This window comes from Suricata suricatta, chromosome 7 (genome assembly GCF_006229205.1).
Source record: "Suricata suricatta isolate VVHF042 chromosome 7, meerkat_22Aug2017_6uvM2_HiC, whole genome shotgun sequence".
Taxonomy (NCBI): Eukaryota; Metazoa; Chordata; class Mammalia; order Carnivora; family Herpestidae; genus Suricata; species Suricata suricatta.
The window spans coordinates 111788021-111810259 of record NC_043706.1 but is presented as its reverse complement, the minus strand read 5'-3'; the positions used below and the strand labels follow the sequence as shown (position 1 = coordinate 111810259).

Sequence of the window (22239 nt, the reverse complement as noted above, 5' to 3'; positions counted from 1 at the left end):
CAAAGCCATCTCTGAATCCTCTGAATAATAGATAATTTAACAATAACTGATAATTGCATTGGAATCCTATGGAAAAGAGGCAAATGATCAATCATGGAAAATCAGCTGTGTGTGTCTTTACCAGGTCTCGTGTGGCAAGGTACATCAGGAGAGCACTTGAAGAAAATGTCCTGAACTTGAACATGACAGTTGAGATGTTGGGGTACCAGCGAATGGGGCGGCTGACCAAAGCATACCCTTCTCCATCAAACTGAATAGTCCCCTCACTATCTTCTACCTGAGGACTGAAGAGAGACATTTCACATGAATCAATATCTGTTAGGTCCATCAGTAGTCAATATATCCAATTGTCTTCTGATACTCAATTGTGAGCTGCTCTAGGGCAGAATCCATCCCAAATAGATCTTCCATCCTTCTATTTCTCTCTACCTCTACTGTCACCATTATAGACCAAGTAGCAATCACCTCTTACCTGAACTTTATCTGGTGTTCAATAACTAAGTTATTGATGTTTAAAACATTTTTTTGTTTAATGTTTTTATTTTTTTCAGAGAGACAAAGTGTGAGAAGGGGAGGGGCAGAGAGAGGGAGACACAGAATCCGAAGCAGGCTCCAGGCTCCCAGCTGTCAGCACAGAGCCCGACACGGGGCTCAAACCCATGAGCCGCGAGATCATGACCTGAACCAAAGTTGGATGCTTAACTGACTGAGCCACCCAGGCACCCCAAGTTATTGATATTTTAAATGCTTTATGTTTTACTGAAATACTCGGTGGACAGTTATAGTGGCACTTAAGTGTGTCTTAGTGGTGTGAACAGATAGGGTTTTGCATGGACTGAGAATGTGTTATCACATATCTCATATACATAATGGTGGGTTGGGCACAAGTGGTGAAGGTGTCAAAAGATACAAACTTACAGATTTAAGAAAAAAAACCCATAATGGAATAAAGATCCATATTCTCTAAGTACTTGCTATCCAACAGATATTTCTGGGACAAATTAGGTTCAGACAGTAAAGGATGCCTCTATTTCAGTGTTTGTTTTTCTGTGTTCTTCACTGAGATGCAAGCCATGTGAGACCAGCCAGAGATTATGGGCCAGGCTCTGTGTCAGGCACAAACTCAGCCCCAAGTACGACATGCGGCTCACAATAAAGTCTATTACATGTGGAATGAAGGAGATTTTAATATAGCAAATTGTCTTACAGAGAATATATATTCAATCAATGTTGGTTGAATCACTAAGAAATAGTTAAGATAATCCTCATAAATATAACATTTAGAATCATTTAGTTTTCAAATGTAAAGTTATTTATCATCTATCTATCAATCTATCTAATGATGTTGTTACAGATGAAGTCTCAAATTGTGGAGATTTTTTAAAAACTTTAAATACCTGCAATATTAGCATCTGTTTGACTCTCTGAAATTGGAGTGTTGTATTAACTTGAGGACAGAGAGGAGATACTGAAAAATATTACAGCACTGTCATTGTAAAATAACAAGGGTGTAGAATATTATTTGCATGAAATCTTGGCTAATGAGAAACTAGCAGTGTACAAACATTAATTGGCTTGTGAAGGAAAAACCGTTACATATTTTAGTTAACTTGGCTTTCTCTCTGTTCCTGGATCAGAGAGAAATAAAACTGAAGACAGAAAAGAAAGGAAGAGTCTTATACTGTGTCTTGCATGGCCAGGTCTTTGTAATTTTAAGTCATATCTCATTTGGAATAAGATCAGATGATGCCATAAATTTTTTTTCTAATGTAAACTTTTTATGATGCTTTTCAATATTCCTGCAATGTGTTTACTAAAAGTATGAGGAACTACATTAGTCTATTAATAAACAGTATAATTGGTAGTGAATTAATTGGCTATGATTGGGCCCTTCTTCATCATTACAACAAGCCCACTAATTTTGGAATCTTGCATTAGAGATAAGAGACTGTGTGTAGAATCTAGGAAGACGAAGCTCCTTGAGTTTTCAAAGCCCAGGGTTTTGGATTATAACATGCCATCCGACCACTGACAGTCCGAAAAGGGTTGGGGACATTACTGTTGATAGCTTTGAGCCAATGCACTGGCACTTATAATTTAAACGAGAACATAAAACCTCATTACACAGAATAAGTATTAGAATAAAAAATATATCACATTTTGGTTGTTGTTGTTTAAGAACTCTGGGATATTCATACCCTCATGTCCTTATGTCGTTAATCTATCAATTCCTTCAACATGAATTAAAAGAGTAGAGTAGATGGCAGGCACCTTTGAATCTGAGGTGGAATCTCACCGAGGCCCTGCTACAAAAGTCCCCCAACCCTTCAGGTGTCACCTTGAGATAAAAGGGTTAGATCAGTGAATGGTTTCTAAGGCCAAGCCTACTCTATTCCTTTAGAAGATTCTCCTATTCAAGCAAAAGGCAAATCTGCAGGGCAGGGTGTTGTGCTGAGAACATCTAAACCCACAGACGTAGATCAGCCTACTTCCCATAACTTATTGGCCAAACCCAGGTAAGTCTGGCTTTAAATTGGTGAGTTTGAGATGGGGGGAGGAAAATGAATCCTTCCAAGTGTAGTCTATAATATTTCAATATCCAACATTATACTAGAGTATTTTTATTCATTATTCATATATATATATATTCATTCATGTATAAATATATATACAAAAAAATATATATATACACATAACACACACACACACACACACATATATATACATATATACAGGAATGCCAGGAAAAGTAACTATTTTTTTATAATTAACATATGCTAAGCTTCTTAACTTGCCTTTTGTTTCTCTTTTGAACTTTGATGTCTGATCAAGTTATTAAGGACTAATTATTCTATCTGGAACAGCCACAATCTTCCACATGTAACTTGTTAACTAAGAACTACATGTATATTGGGGTTTAGCACATTAACACTTCATTGCTGTTTCAATATTCAGCTAAATACATTATATTTGTAGCAGTTTTTTTCATTTTAATTTTTAATGTGATTTTTTGAAGTTTAAGAAAAATAAGATACACTTCTTTTTTTTCTATAGTCCTTGCAGATAATTCTTTTTTTCTTCTCTTTTTTTGATAACTCTTTCTAAAGCATAACAACAATTATATCCTTTTTACTGACTACTGAATAAATGAAAATTCCTAAAATGGACATTCTAAGATCTACAAAATGTTCTCAGCCTATGTCTCACAGCCTCAGCTTTTATATCTCCCACATATAATCATTTCTGGTCTAAATATGGAGTGATTGGTATTTATGTTAAGATATATGTGTTCTCTTGAAAATAAAACACTAGCAGGCACTGGGAGTTCTGTAAAAATTATTCCTACAGATACCAAGACTAAAGGGAAAATAGGGTTGGTGCAGGGTCACTCAAAACTTATACAACTTTATAATCAGAGCACTCAAAAAAATAACAAGACTGATCAAAATTACTAAATACTAAACTCAAAAAGCTACATTATAAAATTTAAAACAAAGAATTATTTCAGTAAATATAAAACTATACCTTAAAAGGAGTAGGTGAAAGTAATTTGATGGCAAGGTGAAGCATGAAGGGTTGACAGGGCTGAGAGACAGATGGGGCAAAAAGGTACAATGTTGGTGGGAGAACTTTCAAGACAGAGTGCTTGGCCAAACCAAGGGCAAGTTCATGGGTGAAGAGGCACCATGTGCAGGCTGTGTTATGAATCCAGTAGCCTTGAGCTTGGTGCATTCAGCTATGCTGGTAGACTTAACATTCAGCTGCCTTTACTCAGTCATGAAAAACTTTTACATGCTGGGAAGAACTTTTTCAAAAAAGTGTATTTATTTTGAGAGAGAGAGAGAGAGAGAGAGAGCGAGCGCATAAGCAGGGGAGGGGGCAAAGAGATAGGAAGAGAGAGAGAATTCCAAGCAGGCTCTGCAGTGTTAGGACAGAGACTGATGTGGGGCTCGAAATCACACACTGTGAAGTCACGACCTGAACCAAAACCAAGAGTCGCACATTGAGCCACCCAGGCACCCCTGGAAAGAACTCTGTCCAAACCTACATGAGTTCCACACTTACTGACATCACTCTCCCATATGCCAGTCTTGCCTGAATGAATTCACACTTGTAAAGCAGAACAGGTTTTACTTGTCCCTTCCTAAAACCAGTCTGGCTTTCCAGCCTTTGCTCTCACTGGTCACTGGAACTAGAATGCTCTTTACCTACTACCTGCCTGCTCCTCCTTGGACTCTTACTCCATGGGAAGGCCCACCTCAACTGTTACCCCCTCCATGAAGCAGTCTTACAAAACACTCTTATAATGATATAAACTCATATAATATTTTATATACTAAGGGCACAAGATCTTTGCAGAATTTATAATTAGCATGTTATAGTCTTAACACATTATACACACTGCTGAATGGACATTTAAATGCTTTAGATGTTTTGTTGATGATAGGCTTTTGAAAATTTTTTGTATAAATTTACCAAAAAAATATTTAGAGAAAAGTTGGTGTTACTTTGTGAGTAGGGGAATATTAATGTGAGCCTCATTGTCTTTGTTGTATTAAAAACCATTTACAGAACACATTCGATGTTAGGTTTTGTTGAAGATTATTCACCCGCCCAAGCACTTTAAACTATGAATGGGTGAGACTTTTAAACTGTCCTCAGTGCTGAACTGACAAGTCCATGATGTTGAGAAAACGGTACTCTGCCACACTGATGGGGAATCTGGGTCCTTGCAATGTGTATGGACTCTTTCTTTTTTTTTAATTTTTTAAAATTTATTTTTGAGAGAGAGAGAGAGACAGACAGACAGACAGCATGAGCAGGAGAGGGTCAGAGAGAGAGGGAGACACAGAATTGAAGACAGGCTCCAGGCTCTGAGCTAGCTATCAGCACAGAGCCCAACACGGGGCTTGAACCCACAAACCATGAGAGCATGACCTGAGCTAAAGCCAGACGCTCAACTGACTGAGCCCCCCAGGAGCCCCCCCTGTGCTCTTTCAAGTGGAAATAAAAAATATGAATGACTTAGCACCTAATGATTTTGAGCTGCTATGTGTGTATATTAAGCTTCCAGGTACTTAGTGTAAATTTTATAGTTTTAATAGGCTCAGCTGATCAGTTGGGCTCTAAGTTATTGATGCTGAGAAATCCTCCACTTCTAGTTAATTGTTCTGCATCCTCTATTCAGGTATACATAAGAATATTTATTCTCTATATATGCTTTGTAGGCTTACCAAATATTTTTAAATTCCTACACTCTGGGGTGCTTGGGTGGCTCAGTCAGTTGAGCATTCTACTCTTGATTGCAACTTAGGTCATGATCTCATGGGTTTGTGAGACGCGGCTCTGTATCAGGCTCTGCACTGGCAGCATGGAGTCTACATGGGACTCTTTCTCCCTCCGTGTCTCTCCGTGTCTCTCTGTCTCTCTCTCAAAAGTAATAAATAACATTAAAGTAAATAAACAAATCCCTACACTCTAACCTCTATGTTGTGATCGGTGACGTGGATCATGGCACTTTCTCCTGGCTTGTGTAAGCCCCTTCTTACCCTTCTCCACTGAAGCAGAATCTTCAAGTCCAATGGGTTTCCACTTGAAACACTTACAGGACCCTATGTGCCATCTGAAAAATCCCGTCAGAGATCAATTTGCATTAGGGTTCTATATTTTGTTCTAAACAAAGGTGGAGTGTGTCCAAGCTCTGTGAAGCCTGAAGCTTCACCAGTTCAGGGAAACCTCTCTTTAAGGAAAAAGAAATAATGATGGCAGCATAGCTACAGACATGAGAAACCTCCGGGTTCCAGACGTGAAGGAAAGCTGGAGTGGAGGTAGTAGTCATAACTGCCTGAGGACTAAATACCTTGCCCTGTAGATTTTACAAACACACATGACCCAGGGCGCCTGGGTGGCTCAGTCAGTTGAGTGTCCGGCTTCAGCTCAGGCCATGATCTCATGGTTTGTGGGTTTGAGCCCCGCATCAGGCTCTGTGCTGACTGTTAGCTCAGAGCCTGGAGCCTGCTTCCAATTCTGTGTCACCCTCCCCTGCTCTCACTGTCTCTCTTTGTCTCTCAAAAACAAAGAGCATTAAAAAACACACACACACACACATGACCATTTAAAGTACTGCCAAGGCATCTCCCAGTGCCTTGCAAAGTGCCTGCATGAACAAGTGAAAGGATCTGACCTTTTATCAGCTTCATGGTAAATCACCTCTGGACATGGCCCCTTCCAACCCACTCCATATCATCCACAGGATAGTAGGATATTGTACAATAAAATTAAAGTTTTTGTGATACACACAGACCAGACCTCAGGGGAGTCCTTGTCTCAACTAACCTGACAGTACATCCTTTGCAGTCACCTTCTTTTTCTCGGAAATTCCATAACCCTATAGGTTTGCTGTCAAAGTACGTTTCGCCCATACAACCAGTGAACGTAATCACGCGCACAGCATCGGCCTTCTGCAGAGAGAAGCGTTATATTAGAATATAGAATTTCGCAAGAAGTCTTGGAGGACCCAGGAGAGTTATTGGCAGCCAAATCAGGAGTAGTTATTATCCACTCTTTCAGATATTCTTGGCTTGCACATATTCATCTTTAACTCTATTATATACTCACAGACCCTAGTTATTTGTGCTAAGCCAGTTTATCACCATTAGTAAATAAGCATTTCCCAGCTTCTGACTTCGGGTGAGCTGCTTATCCACTTTGAGATTCTATTTTTTGTCTCTAAGATGGGATTATTAGACTTAAATTGGGTAATTTACTCATGGTACCACATTCAGTGCCTGGTACAGAGGAGGTATTTAATTAACTATAGCATTTGTACACCATGAAAAGGACATCTCTCCAAAGATCTTGAGAAAGGGCACACACTAACTACATACAGGGGGAAAAACTTACATACAGGTTACTTAATGACAGTTCTGTCCCCGATTTTTCATTTTCTCCTATACCAAGCAGGTTTCCAACTCAGGAGAATGAAGAAAAAGAGTAAGTTTGTAAGAGAAGGGACCCTATTGCGATTCTCTGCTAGTACACATAGCATAAAGCCTATTACGGCTCAATAAATATTTGTTAAATGACAACCCTGGTGTCATTTTCACAGAGAAAATCTTCAGCTTGATATATAACACAATCACAAAGGAGGGGAAGGACCTGGTCCACTCTAGGGAAACTTGGCTGTAATTTAAACAACTATTTCTTTTGTCACCGACACATTCCAAATAAATTCTATGTTTTGGTACCTATAACTTGAGAAATGCTTTGACAAAGTGAATTCACAATGATCTGAGTAGTATAGGGTTAAAAAGTGAATGGACATGTTTGGGTTTTAGAACAAATGTAGGAAGATGATCCTTGAATAGATAATGTTTGTAGTTACAATTTTGAGTGAAACTCAATGTGTACATCTTTCTATTGCTGTGACTGAGTGGTGCACTGCCATGTAGAAATAATGTTTATCACAGCCATTGATATTTACAAGTCAGAGCAGCCCTTGGAATTCTCTGTTATCAGCTGGAGTCTCTTAATTTTCCAGAGGTTGATTATCCTACTTGTGGATTCTATTCACTTTTTGCTTTTCCTTCTTGCATCCTAAAAACTAGACTTGGGATATTTTCCTGCTCCTTTGACTGTTCATTAGCATGTTGTTTTAGTTCCTTGTTTCCAGCATTGGGTGCATATTCTGATGTGTCAGGAGCCTAAAAACTCTTGGCCAAATGAGTAAGATTTTCTGTAGATTTCATTTATCTGTTTTCTTTTTCCTTGAAACTGGCATAAGAAAATTTATTTATGCTTAGTGACATCTGAATAATAATAAGAATTATTTAGGATGCAATTTAATGTGTGACTACCACGCCTTAGGCATTTTCTGTAAATTTCACACACATAATCTCTCACTATTCACTGTGGCAGTAAAACGTGGTAACTAAGAGTGGAGGCTTCTGTGGCTGTTAATTTGTGTTCGAATCCCAGCTCTGGCTCTAACTGCTGTGTGACCTTGGTCAAAACATTAAACTTCTTTCTGACTCAGATTCCTTAACTATAACATGAGCAGGATATTATTTACCTTTGTGGATTCTGTGAAAATTAAATACGTTCATTCATATAAATTCCTTATAATATTACTTAGTACAATAGGGCTATAAGATGTTATAAATGTTTATTATCATACCCTTCAATATGCAAAAGGTAGATATTTTAGCTCCCTTTTCTAGTTGAGAAAACTGAAGGCCATGGGGCTAAGTGACTTGCCTGATAGAGCAGCGAATCCAACTTGGATTTGATTTCAAAATGCATGGTTTATATATTACTATGTGCTACCCCTATATTTATCTTTCTGGGGAGGAAAGAAAGCTGGCAACATGACTATATATTACTATGTGCCATATATATTTATATGCTGTTGTAAGAAATGAGGATGGTTTTAGTGTGTAGTTACGGAATTCATTCCAGTACTTTCGAGTCACATCTCAAACACAAAGCAAATAAAACAACCTCGCTCTATATGAAAGTTGAGCTCTCATAAATTTGGGGTCACTCTGGCTTTTCACATTTCCTGACTAATCTCATCCCAAGATGATTCTGACAAGCCCGGGATTATCCATTGTATTTGGTTGGGCTCTCGCATCTCACCTACAGGTCGTTTTCCAACACCTAATTCCATTTAATCAACATGAGCCTCTTTAAAATGCAGGCACTTTGCGATTGCAAATGCACAAGGACCTGTCACAAAGCAATTATGAATATTAAGTGCACTCCTCTGTAAGAATGAGGGGAAGAGCAACTTCAAAACTTTAAAAATCAGACCATGATTTGGAAGCTTATGGCTCCTGTGATATTTCCCAAGGTATTCATGAATCTTTTAATTAGATGTGAGTTTGAACTTTATAGCACTTCGTATCAATAAATCATAAACTGATTCAGACAAAGGGGTATATTTAAAAAACACTTTGCTCTTGAGGCTTTAAAACAAGACTATAAAGAAAACAGGTCCCACAGATAAAGGCAAAAGAACCGTTTAAGTAAATACACATAGGCTTAAAAACATTTGTGTTTCCAGACTGAATAGTCAAGGAAGAAATTCCTACTCAAAATAAATTTGTTTTCATGAACACATTAAGTAAAAAATAGTCAAGTTTTCGCAAAGCTTCATCACGGCGCCCCCTAGAGTAATTGCGCCAGGAATTATGTCCAGAGAGAAATCAACAGCACGGGAGAGAGCACGCTACCTTCAGTTTGCCTGTCAAGCCACCAACGAACAGCATTGCGTTTGCATCCACGTCAAGAATAGTATACCCTGGAGGAGATGCTGCGTGGTATGTACTGGGCACAATGCTGGCCTTGGGTCCATCCAGGGCTCTCACAGAAATGGTCCCATTCCTCCCAGTTCTTGAGGGGTCCGTGTTGAAATGAAGTGAAAGAAAATACAGAAACTGAAATATGTATCACATTTACAGTCACTTCAGGGTTTAAAAAACTTTTTCTTAATGTTTATTCATTTTTGAGAGACAGAGCACGAGCAGGGGAGGAGCAAGGAGAGAGGGAGACACAGCATCTGAAGTAGGCTCCAGGCTCTGAGCTGTAAGCACAGAGCCCGAAGCCGGGCTTGAACCTCCGAACTGCAAGATCATGACCTGAGCCAAAGTCAGGTGCTTAACTGACTGAGCCACCCAGGCACCCCAGTAACTTCAGTTTTAAAAGGTATGAAATATGGGGACTTGTGATGGAATATTCAAGAGATAACTGGGTGCTTAACTTCAAAAGACCCAGATTCATTAAATTGCAAATCAAAACCAAGAGTCTGATCTTTGTTGGATGTTTACTGTCAGATTCAATTGGGACTAGTAAGCAACATACCCAGATTCTGCACGTGATAGTTGATATGAAATGACACAGTAGCAATTAGCTGATGGAATTACCGTTGGTTAAATGGAAAACCTTTTTCCTCTTGCTTTACAAAACAGTTTACTCTTTACCAACACATACTATTTAAACAAGTTCATACGACTTCATTTAGCATTTTGTCTAATTTAATTCTGCAAGTGAACCCCAAATGAGCCACCCTTTTGCATTATAAGCTTCATCATTTCTCCTAAAATCCCTTATTATATCTTGGATCAAGATTTGCTGAAGTAGTCTTCCTGGAACTGCGCATCTCTTATTGTTTGGCATACCACGTTAATGCATACAGCATAATGTCTAGTCTTCAGAGTTGTGTATACAAATTGTATAGAAGAACTTTACTTTTAAATTTGATTAATAGAATTTTGTGTATGTGCTGCCGAAGCGAGCACATGATTAACAGAATTTTGAAGGCTATTATTATTTATTTCATTTTATTAAGTGATTGATGTCTGTGACTTGTTCAATATGAAAAACTGGTCTCTTCTGAGACAAGCAGCCACAATAAAACTTGAGTATCTCTGTCTCTCCCTGCTATCTCGTTTAGGTAATCTTTTTCTCTCTGAGGCACAGTGTTAACTGAAGTGCCTGGCAACAACAAGATGAATCTATCAAATAAAGTTCTTCTTCATCTTACAAGAATGTATCCCTTCTGGTAGAAAAATTGACCTTTGTGATTATAAATGTTCTTAAGCTCATTATAGTACTTAATCGCTCCCCAGCCATCACACATGTAAATGTGCGATATACTTTCTCTCTCTCTCTACACACAGACACATAGACACACACCTCTCTCTCTCTCTCTCCCTCCCTCTCTCTCTCTCTCTCACACACACACACACACACACACACACACACACACACACACGCCTAACATTCTTTTACCAAAGATCTAAAAAGGAACTAAAAACATTGCTTCTCATTAGGTTTTCTTTTAAGCTTTACTATGGAAACATTTAAGAATGCAAACAGAGTAAAACTCTTTGTATCCATCCCCTACATTCAAGGGTTGCTTGATCCATCTCTAGCCCCAGGTCCTTAACTCTACCTCTCAGCTAATAGCTGCTTTGGGTACAGTAGGTACTAGAAATATGGGAAAAAAAGAGGAAGTGAGGGGAAAGGATTAAGGGCAGGAATGGGTTCTCTATGTTATCTGTATGCTGCTAGAAGTTAACTGAGTTAAAGCTTCAAATACAGAATGAATCAATATCCTGTTATCTTTCATATTAAATACACTGCTCAACGTCACTCATCATCAGGGAAACACAAATCAAAACCACACTGAGATACCACCTCACACCAGTCAGAGTGGCTAAAATGAACAAATCAAGAGACTATAGATGCTGGCGAGGGTGTGGAGAGACGGGCATCCTCCTACACTGTTGGTGGGAATGTAAACTGGTGCAGCCGCTCTGGAAAACAGTGTGGAGGTTCCTCCAAAAACTAGCCATAGAACTCCCTATGACCCAGCAATAGCACAGCTAGGGATTTACCCAAGAGAGACAGAAATGCTGATGCATAGGAGCACATGTACCCCAATGTTCATAGCAGCAATGTCAACAATAGCCAGAACATGGAGGGAGCCTAAATGTCCATCACCTGATGAGTGGATCAAGAAGATGTGGTATACATACACAATGGAGTACTACATGGCAATGAGAAAGAATGAAATCTGGCCATTTGTAGGAAAGTGGATGGACCTTGAGGGTGTCATGCTGAGCGAAATAAGTCAGGCAGAGAAGGACAGAAACCATATGTTTGCACTCATAGGTCCAGCAGGAAAACAGGAGAAACCTAATGGAGGACCAGAGGGAGGGGAAGAGGGAACGAGAGTTGGGGAGAGAGAGGGACGCAAAACTTGAGAGACTACTGAATGCTGAAAATGAACTGAGAGTTGAAGGGGAAGGGGGAGGGGGAAAAGAGGTGGTGGTGATGGTGGAGGGCACTTGTGGGAAAGAGTACTGGGTGTTGTATGGAAACCAATTTGACAATAAACTATTTAAAAATAAATAAATAAATAAATAAATACTATGGACCATGGGGCACCTGGGTGGCTCGGTTGGCTAAGCGGCTGACCTCATCTCAGGTCATGATCTCACAGTTCATGGGTTTGAGCCCTGTGTCAGGCTCTGTGCTGACAGCTCAGAGCCTGGAGCCTGCTTCTGATTCTGTGTCTCTCTTTCTGAAACTTCCCCCACTCACACTATGTGTCTCTATCAAAAAGAAATAAACGTTAAAAAAATAGTACAGAACTGACATACTATATATTTGTGCCAGCATTTAAATGTTGCACCTGCCTGTAGGCGACACTGCTGGGTGGCCTAGGAGAGGCGCTAAGCACTCGAAGACAGGCACCACTGGCAGCGCTCATGCTCTGGTTTGTGCTGAACTAGGCCAAGACTCAGTACTTCTTCTTTAGGGGTGACAGTATGACTGATAGCATGAGAGTAGGGCTAAGAGACAACCAGATGAATGGTCCTAATGGACCTGTCACTCTGGTCAGTACCTTGAACGTTTTTCAATTGCTAACAGGGACTACAAGAGACACCCATTCACACACATTTACACATGTACATTTAATATATAAACTTTGTATACATGCATTCATAGCTACATCTTTGAAACGGAAAAAGGAGTTTTCTTATAAACTGGGAACCCACTTCAAAATTCTGTTATTTAAATGTCTTAATGTTTATTGAGGTAGTTACCTTGACGCCTCAATACGGTACCAGTATGAGTCATCAGTAGTCAGATCCGGATACTCTACGCGTCCAACTCCAGATCCAACATCCCAGAGAAAGCTTACTTTGCCTTTACGCATTTCTATAGCCAGGAAGTCAATCTAGTCCAGAGAAACACAAAAACAATAGATATTAGATATCTGAGGAGGCCAACAGAGTTCTTTTCAACAGGTGCTATTTATAGATATGTGAAATAAATATAAGTCTCACAGTAAAAATTCCCAAATGATATGATCCATTATTATGCATAAATAATATTTTAGTATTGTACCTTTAAGGCAACATATGCATCCTTACTGCTGAGGCATATGTGTTAACCTAATTCTACTTTTGAAACAAAAGTCTTTTCTCATTCTGATCCTTAAGGTAGAGACAAAAGAAAATACTGACAGGCAGATTCATGGTTTTCACCAAGGATACTGACATTTTTTTAAAGTTTCTTTATTTTGAGAGAGAGGGTGGGGCAGAGAGAGAGAGAGGGAGAGACAGAATCCCAATCAGGCTCTGTGGGCCACTGTGCGGAGCCCAGGGTGGGACTCGAACTCAGAAACCAGGAGATCATGACATGCACTGAGATCAAAAGCCAAACACTTAACTGACTGAGCCACCTTCATGCCCCAGACACTCACGTTTTTAAGGACTCAACTATGATTTTTCACCCAAGGCGACGTAAAACGCACCTGAATGGCAAATTTGGAAGTTCCCCATGCATATACAAAGTTAAATGTTCAAATAAAAGGAATGAAAACTTTTGGGGTGAGCTTTTGTAGATACGACTTCCATTTATTCAGGTTGAGTCATAAATTCAACATGAAAACAAGGAGTTTTCATTCATAGCAAATAAGTACACAATGTGTCATTTTCATTTAACATGAAAGCTCACTGTAATTTCTTAGAGACTTGTAATAAGGACTTCATCCTTATTAGTTAGTCCTTCTTCTTAAATAGCCAGATCTGAAAATATCATTCTAAATAAATGCTGGTATACTCACAAATGAAAGCAGATGCGCCTAAATACTATAAATTTTTTTTTCATTTCATTTTCCTTCTAACTTACCTTGATACTTCAGAACTTCATGAGGTAGGGTTTTCAAAACTGAAAACCTCACACAATTTTGGGACCCTCTTATTAGACTCTATACATTTTCCTCACCAGCGGGATTAACCTCTGCCTATTCACATATACAGGAGACAGAAGAAGCTGGAACTTGAACTTACAAATTTGGCACTTCCAAGATAAAAAAGGAGGTTGTCGGCAACAGCTGTCTTTACATTGACAACGATATTATTGTAGCTTCCTTTCTTGATTTCCGGCTTGTATGTTCGAATGCAGTCACCTCCGGAAGACACAGATACTTTGATCTTTAAGAAAAACAAGGTACAAAGAATCAATACTAAATTTCTCAGAAAGTTTGAAGTACCTCCCAAACAACTACAAAACCATCATCATCTCTTCTTTGAAGTTATTTTTCTATCATCAAATAGAATCATTAAATGCCCATATGCAGACACCATTATACTCATTCGTGAGGGCATAGAAGCCAGCTTCCCAGGGAGATTCTGACAATTAGCTGTTCACAGCTCCATATCCGTTAGTGCGTTACTATTTTTTGAAGCATGCAAGTAACAAATTCTTACCTTCATACCTTTCTCCTTTATGAATGTGGGGACATTTTCAAGAGGTGATTTTACATGAAGCTAATGATAATGATCTTCATTAGGGTTGTTGAATGAATTTTACAACTCAAATTTCAGTGATTTTCGTACCACTTAAAGTAGGACATCATTTTTCTTTTAGTTTTCAAGAGAAAATTACCTACCCTCTCCTGTTCTTACAATTGGAAGAGGCCAAATAGATTTTGTTCTAGATGTTCTAACAATACGAAGAATATTAATCATGCCACTCAGAACATACATTTGAGAATAAATTATACCTTTTTATTAAGCTGCCAGGAAATGAAACGGAAATAATTTTCAATGGCTATCCCTACTAATGTATTTAATGGCTCCTTTTTCTTTTGACGAGTACTTTAAAAATTACTATAAATTGCTAAGAAAGAAATTCCTACATGAATAGAACTGAAACTGTTCATGCCGATTCTCACTTACATCCAGGGAGCCTGTCTTCGGTCACAGATAACACTAGTTTGAATATGTGACTTAATTTCCTTTGGCACGGGTGTACCCCCACAGGGCCTTTTCAGGATGGCAATGGAGTTGCAGGGACTCCGGAAGAACTTGCTACTTTGATCCATGATAGTGCTTACAGTAGGAAGCAGAGACAAGGAAGCGGCAGACCTTTTCATTTTCTTTGCCGCTGATTTAAATGCTCAGCTTCCAGAAGCCTTTTAGTTCTTACCAGCAGTGAATTCTCTTGTTCCTTCTAGCACTTCATGCTACTCGGTTTTTGCACTTGGGAGAAAACCAACTAGATTTATTGTTCTCATAAAAGGGTTGTGGCAACTCCAAATGAGATAACCTAGGCTACCACCATGCCAGTTTCTATGCTATAGCAACACAGGAAGCAGCTCCAAAAGTCTTACTAGGGAATGGGCGTAGGCACCACCAGGATCCTGCCTCAAATGTGGTATAGACGACATTGAAGAGGTGCTGGATGAGAAATTGGGTATGTTTTCCAAAGAAGGCCAAGGAGAGATTTTTGGTTCTGATGAATATGTAAATTTATATGTGTTTGAGAACTTCTGGTGACACAGCAGATCCGTTGCATTTTGTACAGATGTATAAGTTGTGTATTTGTATATTATGGTTTCCTCATGTAATCTGCTAACCAAATTGCATCTTCTGCAGAGGAATCAAGTGCTAGAAAGGATCAGGTGCTCAGCCTAATGGAGCTCTGTGTGGTGGCTGGAGACTAGAATAACATCAAAGCCTAGTGTTTAGATCTTTTCCTTGTTCTTGCCTTCCTCCTAAGGGGGCTGGGGCAGTCTGCAGCACAGGTACCCAGAATGTTGGCTCTGTGTCCTGGGGGAGATACGGTCTTCCTGGTAAGTGTAGTTTTCTATCAGGAAGTTTGTTCTTTGCTCCATAAATGATGGAAGTTTCCTTCTCCATAACATGCTAAGAGTAGGTAAATCAAAATGAGTTGTAGAAAACCAGAACTGGGAAACATGCAACTTCTACTCTGGATGTTAATACCATAGAGCAGAGGTGCAGTGAAGGTTGACAGAGGGTGCTACGTGACAGAGTAGCTACTATACAAAGGGTTATTCAAGGGCTTACAGAGAAAAAGTATAAGGTAAAGAAAGAGAAAGATAATACAGTAGAGGACAGGTAGGAGGAATGCAGTCTTCAGATGTTTTGAATGTTCAGGAAAAGGTGGAGAATACCATGAGTATTTAGGGATTTGCAGCAAGTGCACCAAGACCATCATCAGAGAAGACCTTGGCACTGAGCAAATTCAGTATCTGAAGCAGGGTATACCTATCACTGAATCATAAGACATTCAAAGAGAGGAAATCAAGGTCTACTGGGAATTCATGAGTAGAGAGAGCTGAGCAGCAGATTGAGTGATCTCTGGCAGGAAATCACAACCAAATTCCTAGTGGGGCTGGGCTGGTATTCAGAAGTAACTGGGTGCATGGTTTATCTTACCTTTATTTCACAAATGCATAAAACATAAAGTTTGGGTCACAGAGCCATATTATAGTTTATTTTTGTTTACAGAATACAAAGCAATCATACTACTTGGTTTCTGTTTGGAGAGGAAATGACTGAATATGGGTGGAATACATGATTGCTTGGTCACAGGATTGGTTTCTGTCCTTGGTTAGGTATACCTGGTGGAAATGACAGGGGACTGCATGTCTGGTGTGTTGAAAAGGGCAATACCCAAGTGTAGACAACAGAGCACCAGTACGAAGCCTAACTGAACTGTTGAAATTTTGAGAATTGAAAGTCTAAGACAGTAGCCATTTTCAAACTAAGGGCATTTAATGTCACAAGCAGTAACAATTCATCTCCTTTATGGCATACTTTACATATCTAAAAATATGGTTCTCTGAACAAAATGATGGTGTTATGCCCTAACTGCCAGCAATTGATCTTATAAAGTAACCTATTGCTCAACTCTTACACATTTATGTAAAAACTTCTCTGGATTTTCTGTTTTCTGGCTTATGGTTTTAAATATACCCTCAGTATCTGAAGAACTTAGGCAGCCCAAACTGTTGGTAACCAGTCCATAGCTATTTATCTCTCTTTTTTAACTTCCTTGTGTTTTGATTTGTAATTATAGAGACTTCTTTGAACAAACTTAATACTGGCAAATCAAAATATTGTATTTATAATTTCTCTGTAAGAAGTTGCTATGACATGTGCCTTTCATAAGAACAGAGCAGTTTCTGAAGCACAAACATCTCTTAGAATGTTTGGGTCTATCCATTATTGTTATGTCTAAATGGGAACCCTTCATAAGACTTCTAAACAAAAGCCACTAAGCATTAGGTACCCCTAAGGCATTTCTCATACAACATTACCAATGAATCATTATGAACTCAATTAAACATTATTGAGGATCCCATTATAACATCTATTGGAGTTTCACTGCATTTTGTTCATCCAGTAACTAGGTCATTCATTTAAAAAGAGTATCAGCTACTCCATTCGGAGTCAACAAATTAAAGAAAGATACTTTGTTTTAATTAAAAATATTTTTTAATGTTTATTTACTTTTGAGAGAGAGAGAGAGAGAGAGAGAGAGAGAGAGAGAGAGCGAGAGTGAGAGAGAGCCCAAGCAGGAGAGGGACAGAGAGAGAGAGGGAGACACAGAATCTGAAGCAGGCTCCAAGCTTGGAGCTACCAGCACAGAGCCCGACGTGGGGCTGGAACTCATGAACTGTGAGATCATGACCTGAGTCGAAGTTGGACACTTAACCAACTGAGCCACCCAGGCACCCCAAACAAAGCTACTTTAAAATACATGTCTCTAATTTTTTGGTCACGTTGGGTATGTGTCAGGGCTACACCCAGACACTCATGCCAGGTTACAAATATGCTTATAGATCAGGCAGATGTCATCTTCAAGAACTACAAAATTCATTTGAAAAAAACTTGACTTGCTTATGTATTTCTAACATCCTATTAAAAGAAATACGACACTTTTCTAGAACTTCCATTTCCAAAAGTGATTGAAAATTTCCTTGAAAGGCATGGACAATGGTTAATTCATGTGTCATTTATTTATACCTTTCTTTCATTTTGTATCTTGAGACAGGTATTAATTATACACTTAACAGGCCACAATTTTTTCTTTTCCCCTAGCAGGAGGGGGAGGGGTAGGAGAAAATAGAACTGATGCATATATGGCATATTTCTAGATTTCTTTATACAAAGAAATAATAAAAATGTCCAGATTTCCCCATGTGATGACTAAAAAACTGTTGCCCAGTGTGTGATTCAGAAGAGAGTATTTACTTTTTTTGCTTCTTTAAGTGAGCATTGTGAAATACAGGAGTGATATTTCAGTCTCTCCCTATCTCTTGTTACTGCCACCTGCTGTGGATGGGACTCTTATTAAAGTTCCTTCTTTCTAGTATCCTCTCATTTACACCCCAAACTGCCTCCACATTCATATTCAAAAAAGCACAGCTCTGATAATATTACATTTCATGTTTGAGAACTCTCAGCTTTTCCTAACCACTGAGGTTTATATCAGGTATAATTGTGGTGAAATAAATCTGCTCCCCTTCCCAGCCAAGCCCTAACAAAAGCTGGCCTCCCCTGACCTTTTCAGTTTAATCTTCAATCTACTAATAATCCTGGCAAACTAGACCAGTCTTTCATGAAATAACCCTGAACCTTCCTTCTCTGTCTGCCTTGTGCCTTCTCAGAATGCTCTGTTTCCCTCCCCTACCCCTGCCTCCCCATCCAAAACTACCCCACTCAAGGCCTGGCTCAAATTCTTCTCTTTGGGAAATTGTCTGGCCCCTACCAGAGAGAATCTTTCTTTCCAAAGCTTCATAGCCCATTGCTCATGTACAAATAGCACTCTATTCAGCATTATCTCAGAGTTATTTATGTACATGGCTTATTTTTCCTATGGTGTTGTAAACTCGGTACACAAAAGTAGCCTTGAACACAGGAGATGCTTTTTCTACATTGGATTAATCTGAGTTAAAACCAGAAATCTCAGACTAACATCTGATTTCTCACTTTGTGCTTCGTATATATAATACTCGTAGGTTGTCAGACTGCCTACATGGTTTTCATATTGTAGATCAATATATATCTTCTCAGCCCTGGCTGCTTCTTTCACTTTGAGCTTATGTACCTCGTCTTGACTAATGTTTTGTCATTTTCTAAATTTCTCTTTAGTTTTTTTATTGTTTATTTATTTTTGAGAGAGATCACGTGCACGTGGGAGGGGCAGAGAGAGAGAGGGAAACAAAATCTGAAGCAGGGTCCAGGCTTTGAGCTGTCAGCAAAGAGCCTGGCGTGGTGCTCAAACCCACAAATTGTGAGATCATGACCTGAGCCGAAGTTGGACACTTAACCGACTGAGCCACCCAGGTGCCCCTAAATTTCTCTTTAGTCCTTTTTCAAGTGCACCTTAAACTTATTATCTTAGCCTTCTTTAGAAGTATCAGCTCTGTTTAAGGAAAAAGAATGATATACTATTACTTTGGCATCATACTATTGGCCACTACTAAAAAATATGTAAGTTGATGAATTGATAGAAGGCATTTTCTGGTCATTCTAGCTTCTAAGATGTTCAGAAAAATGGAACTTTTGAGATGGAAGACTTGGGTATCTAAAAAGATTTGAGTTTAAACCTGACAACACAAAAACTGTTGTTTTTTCTTCTATTTCTAGAGTTGCCAGATGCATTTACAAGTCTAGATAAAGTTTCACATTGGCACTTAGCAATTCTACCCTGGTTCAAGAGATTACAATCTTCTAGAAAGTTCTGCATCTTTCCTAATAGTTTTCTAATTAAGTTAGTAAAGAGCAAAATTTTGATACAAGTGAGATATTTCCATTCTTACTCCAAAAAAACAAAACCCTGCAGAAATTACAACCAAAATAATTGTTGTCATGTGTACTCAGACAAAAAATATAGAAAAGAATGGTTCTTCATTGCTATTACTCTATATGACCTTGTTTATCCCTTCCTTATTCAGCCCCACCGACTAGCCATTTTTGCTTTCATCAAAAGCAAGAAACTCTCACCCATGGCTTTTTAACATACAATAATAAGATTTCCAGTCTTGCTATTTGTGCTACTATAGTCAAACAATGATAAAATATAACAGAAGTCCTATTTCTGTTTTTTAAATTTCTTTAAGTTTATTTATCTATCTGAGAGGGAGAGAGAGTGAGCACACGCAAGAGAGGAAGAGCGAGCACGCAGAAGCAGGGGAGGGGCAGAGAGAAGAGACAGAGAGAGAATCTCAAGTAGGCTCTGCATAATCAGCACAGGGCTTGAACTCATAAACTCATAAACTGCAAGATCATGACGTAAGCTAAAGTCAAACACTTAACCGACTGAGCCACCCAGGGGCCTCACAAAATTCCCACTCCTAAAACAGTAAGTGGTGATTATTCATCCTATGAGATGTGTTTTGAAACTTATGAGGAAAAAAAATCTAACCTTTTATCCTTCCCTCCCCTTAAAGCAGCTTCAAGTTAAAGGAAAACAAGCAGGGATGCACTGGGGTAAGGTATTCCCTCTGGGAATAATAAAAAAAAAATTACAATCGATTGCTGATATTGAACGTAAAACACTTACAGAATTAGCTTGTTTCCGGGCTTGGTTGATCAGTTCCTTTATCTCAGAGATGTTTTTCTTTAGGTTGTCCTCAAGTTCCTTGATGGGTTTGAGTTTATCTATTAGACGATCAGCTTCTTGTTCTAGACTTTTCACAGTGGCATCTGCATCTGCAACTGCTTAGACCAAGATCCGAGCACGCACGCACACGCGCACACACACACACAGAGAAATGAAAATAGTAGTATGCTCCATTAAATAATTGAAAGGATTTCATCTTATCCACATGATAGAGCAGGACCATGACGGTTGAAGCAGTTTGTGATGGCAAATAGGGATATTTCAGTTGTAACTCAAGCAGGCCATAGCAGGAATGTTAGAGACAGAGGACCAGCACTGTGGCTTTGTGATCAAGGTAAAAGTTAGCGTTGAAGGTAGAGAATACAATGGATTTAATTCAATGATTAATTTCTAGCTTCAGCCGGAAATCTAACCTTTACGGAATATAATTTTAGTTACAGCATCAAGGAAATGAAAGTGTTTTAAAATGTCATCTCATCTCTCCAAGCCAGAACTGTGTTTAAATCAGAGTTCTCACACAAAATTGGTTTTCCTTCTTTTTCTCACTGTCTTTCTTTGTACATCTTAAAGAGAGGAGCTATCAGAATGTCTTCTGAAAACATTGCAATGTTGAACAACTCTCAGACTGAAGGCCTGTGTTAAACTTTAATTAAATCTTTCATGCTGCAGTTCATTTTCATTTTGAAGAATAATTGATTATCCTAATCTCTATATTAAGTTGAGCCATATTAAACTGTCATTTTTATAGGTTAAAAAAGGTTGAATATTGACTATTTCAAAAGGGGCTTAACCCTCAAATAATTGACGTTTATCACTGATTCAGAGACTTTCAGCATGTGCTTTTCCCAGGAGGGTAAATGACACATGGAAACCAATTACTCAATTTCTAAGATGCTGGCAGTCTTACCCAAACCATGTCATTTATTACCTGATCAGCATGTATCGCTCTGCTTTCTGTCATTGTGACCATGATGAAGAAGTGAAACTACTTAAGGACCAAGGCTGTGTGCCCTGCTCGGCTATGAACAATGTGTTCTCCAGTGGCCAATGGACCACGGAGAGCAAATCCCCGGGAATGAATCAAATGTACTCAAAAGGAAGGAAATTGTCATTTTTTAAACTAGGTTTTGATTTAAGTATTTTGAGCTCATAAATATGAACAATATTGTAAGTGATGTTTAAAAAGGACATCAGTCTGTTATTAATTTTAATAGAGTTGCTAGATCAAAGCCTGAAATTCTACATCCTGGAATTATCAAGTGTATTATTTTTCTGTCTTCTAATTCACCATTTTTTCATCTTCTTTCTTTTATTTTGTTTAATTTATAGGGGTGATTACCTAAATTGTTTATTTAAGTGCTTGTTTACTGTGGTGATCACAGTCATTTTCTGACGAGGACAGCCTTGATCATATTTTCCAGGTTTCGATAGTTTGGGTTTTATAATTATTATTTCCTATTCTGCAGTTTTATTTCTGACTTTGAGTTTAAGCTATGAGATGTTTAGGAGAGAATATTATTATATCCCAATAATTTCTCATTTGAGAAGATCTAATTTTATTAAGTTTATTATGTGCTTCTTCATGGGTAATTCTCTAGAAGTTGAGAATAATTATTCATAAAAGGGGGGAACGTTAGACTCAGGGGAGAAATGCAATGACAACATATATCTGATCTATTTTAATCCTGCTGCAAGGAAGTCATTTGAACTTTAGTGGTGGAATCAGTGTCATGAGAGGCATCACAATTTAGTTCAATCTGTGGAAGAATTCTGTTTTCTACTTTT

The 22239-nt window shown here is 38.6% G+C and overlaps 1 protein-coding gene across 1 annotated transcript in view; it reads right to left on the bottom strand.

Annotated features, from left to right (window-relative positions):
• Positions 1-22239, bottom strand: part of LAMA2 (laminin subunit alpha 2) — a 600504-nt gene that overhangs the window by 57618 nt on the left and 520647 nt on the right. Inside the window, exons 45-50 of the mRNA XM_029943224.1 lie at positions 20395-20549; positions 13866-14009; positions 12615-12748; positions 9234-9393; positions 6337-6461; positions 122-284 (exon numbers count right to left, since the gene is read on the bottom strand). Coding sequence (XP_029799084.1) covers positions 122-284; positions 6337-6461; positions 9234-9393; positions 12615-12748; positions 13866-14009; positions 20395-20549 — 881 coding nt within the window. The remainder of the gene's footprint in view (positions 1-121; positions 285-6336; positions 6462-9233; positions 9394-12614; positions 12749-13865; positions 14010-20394; positions 20550-22239) is intronic.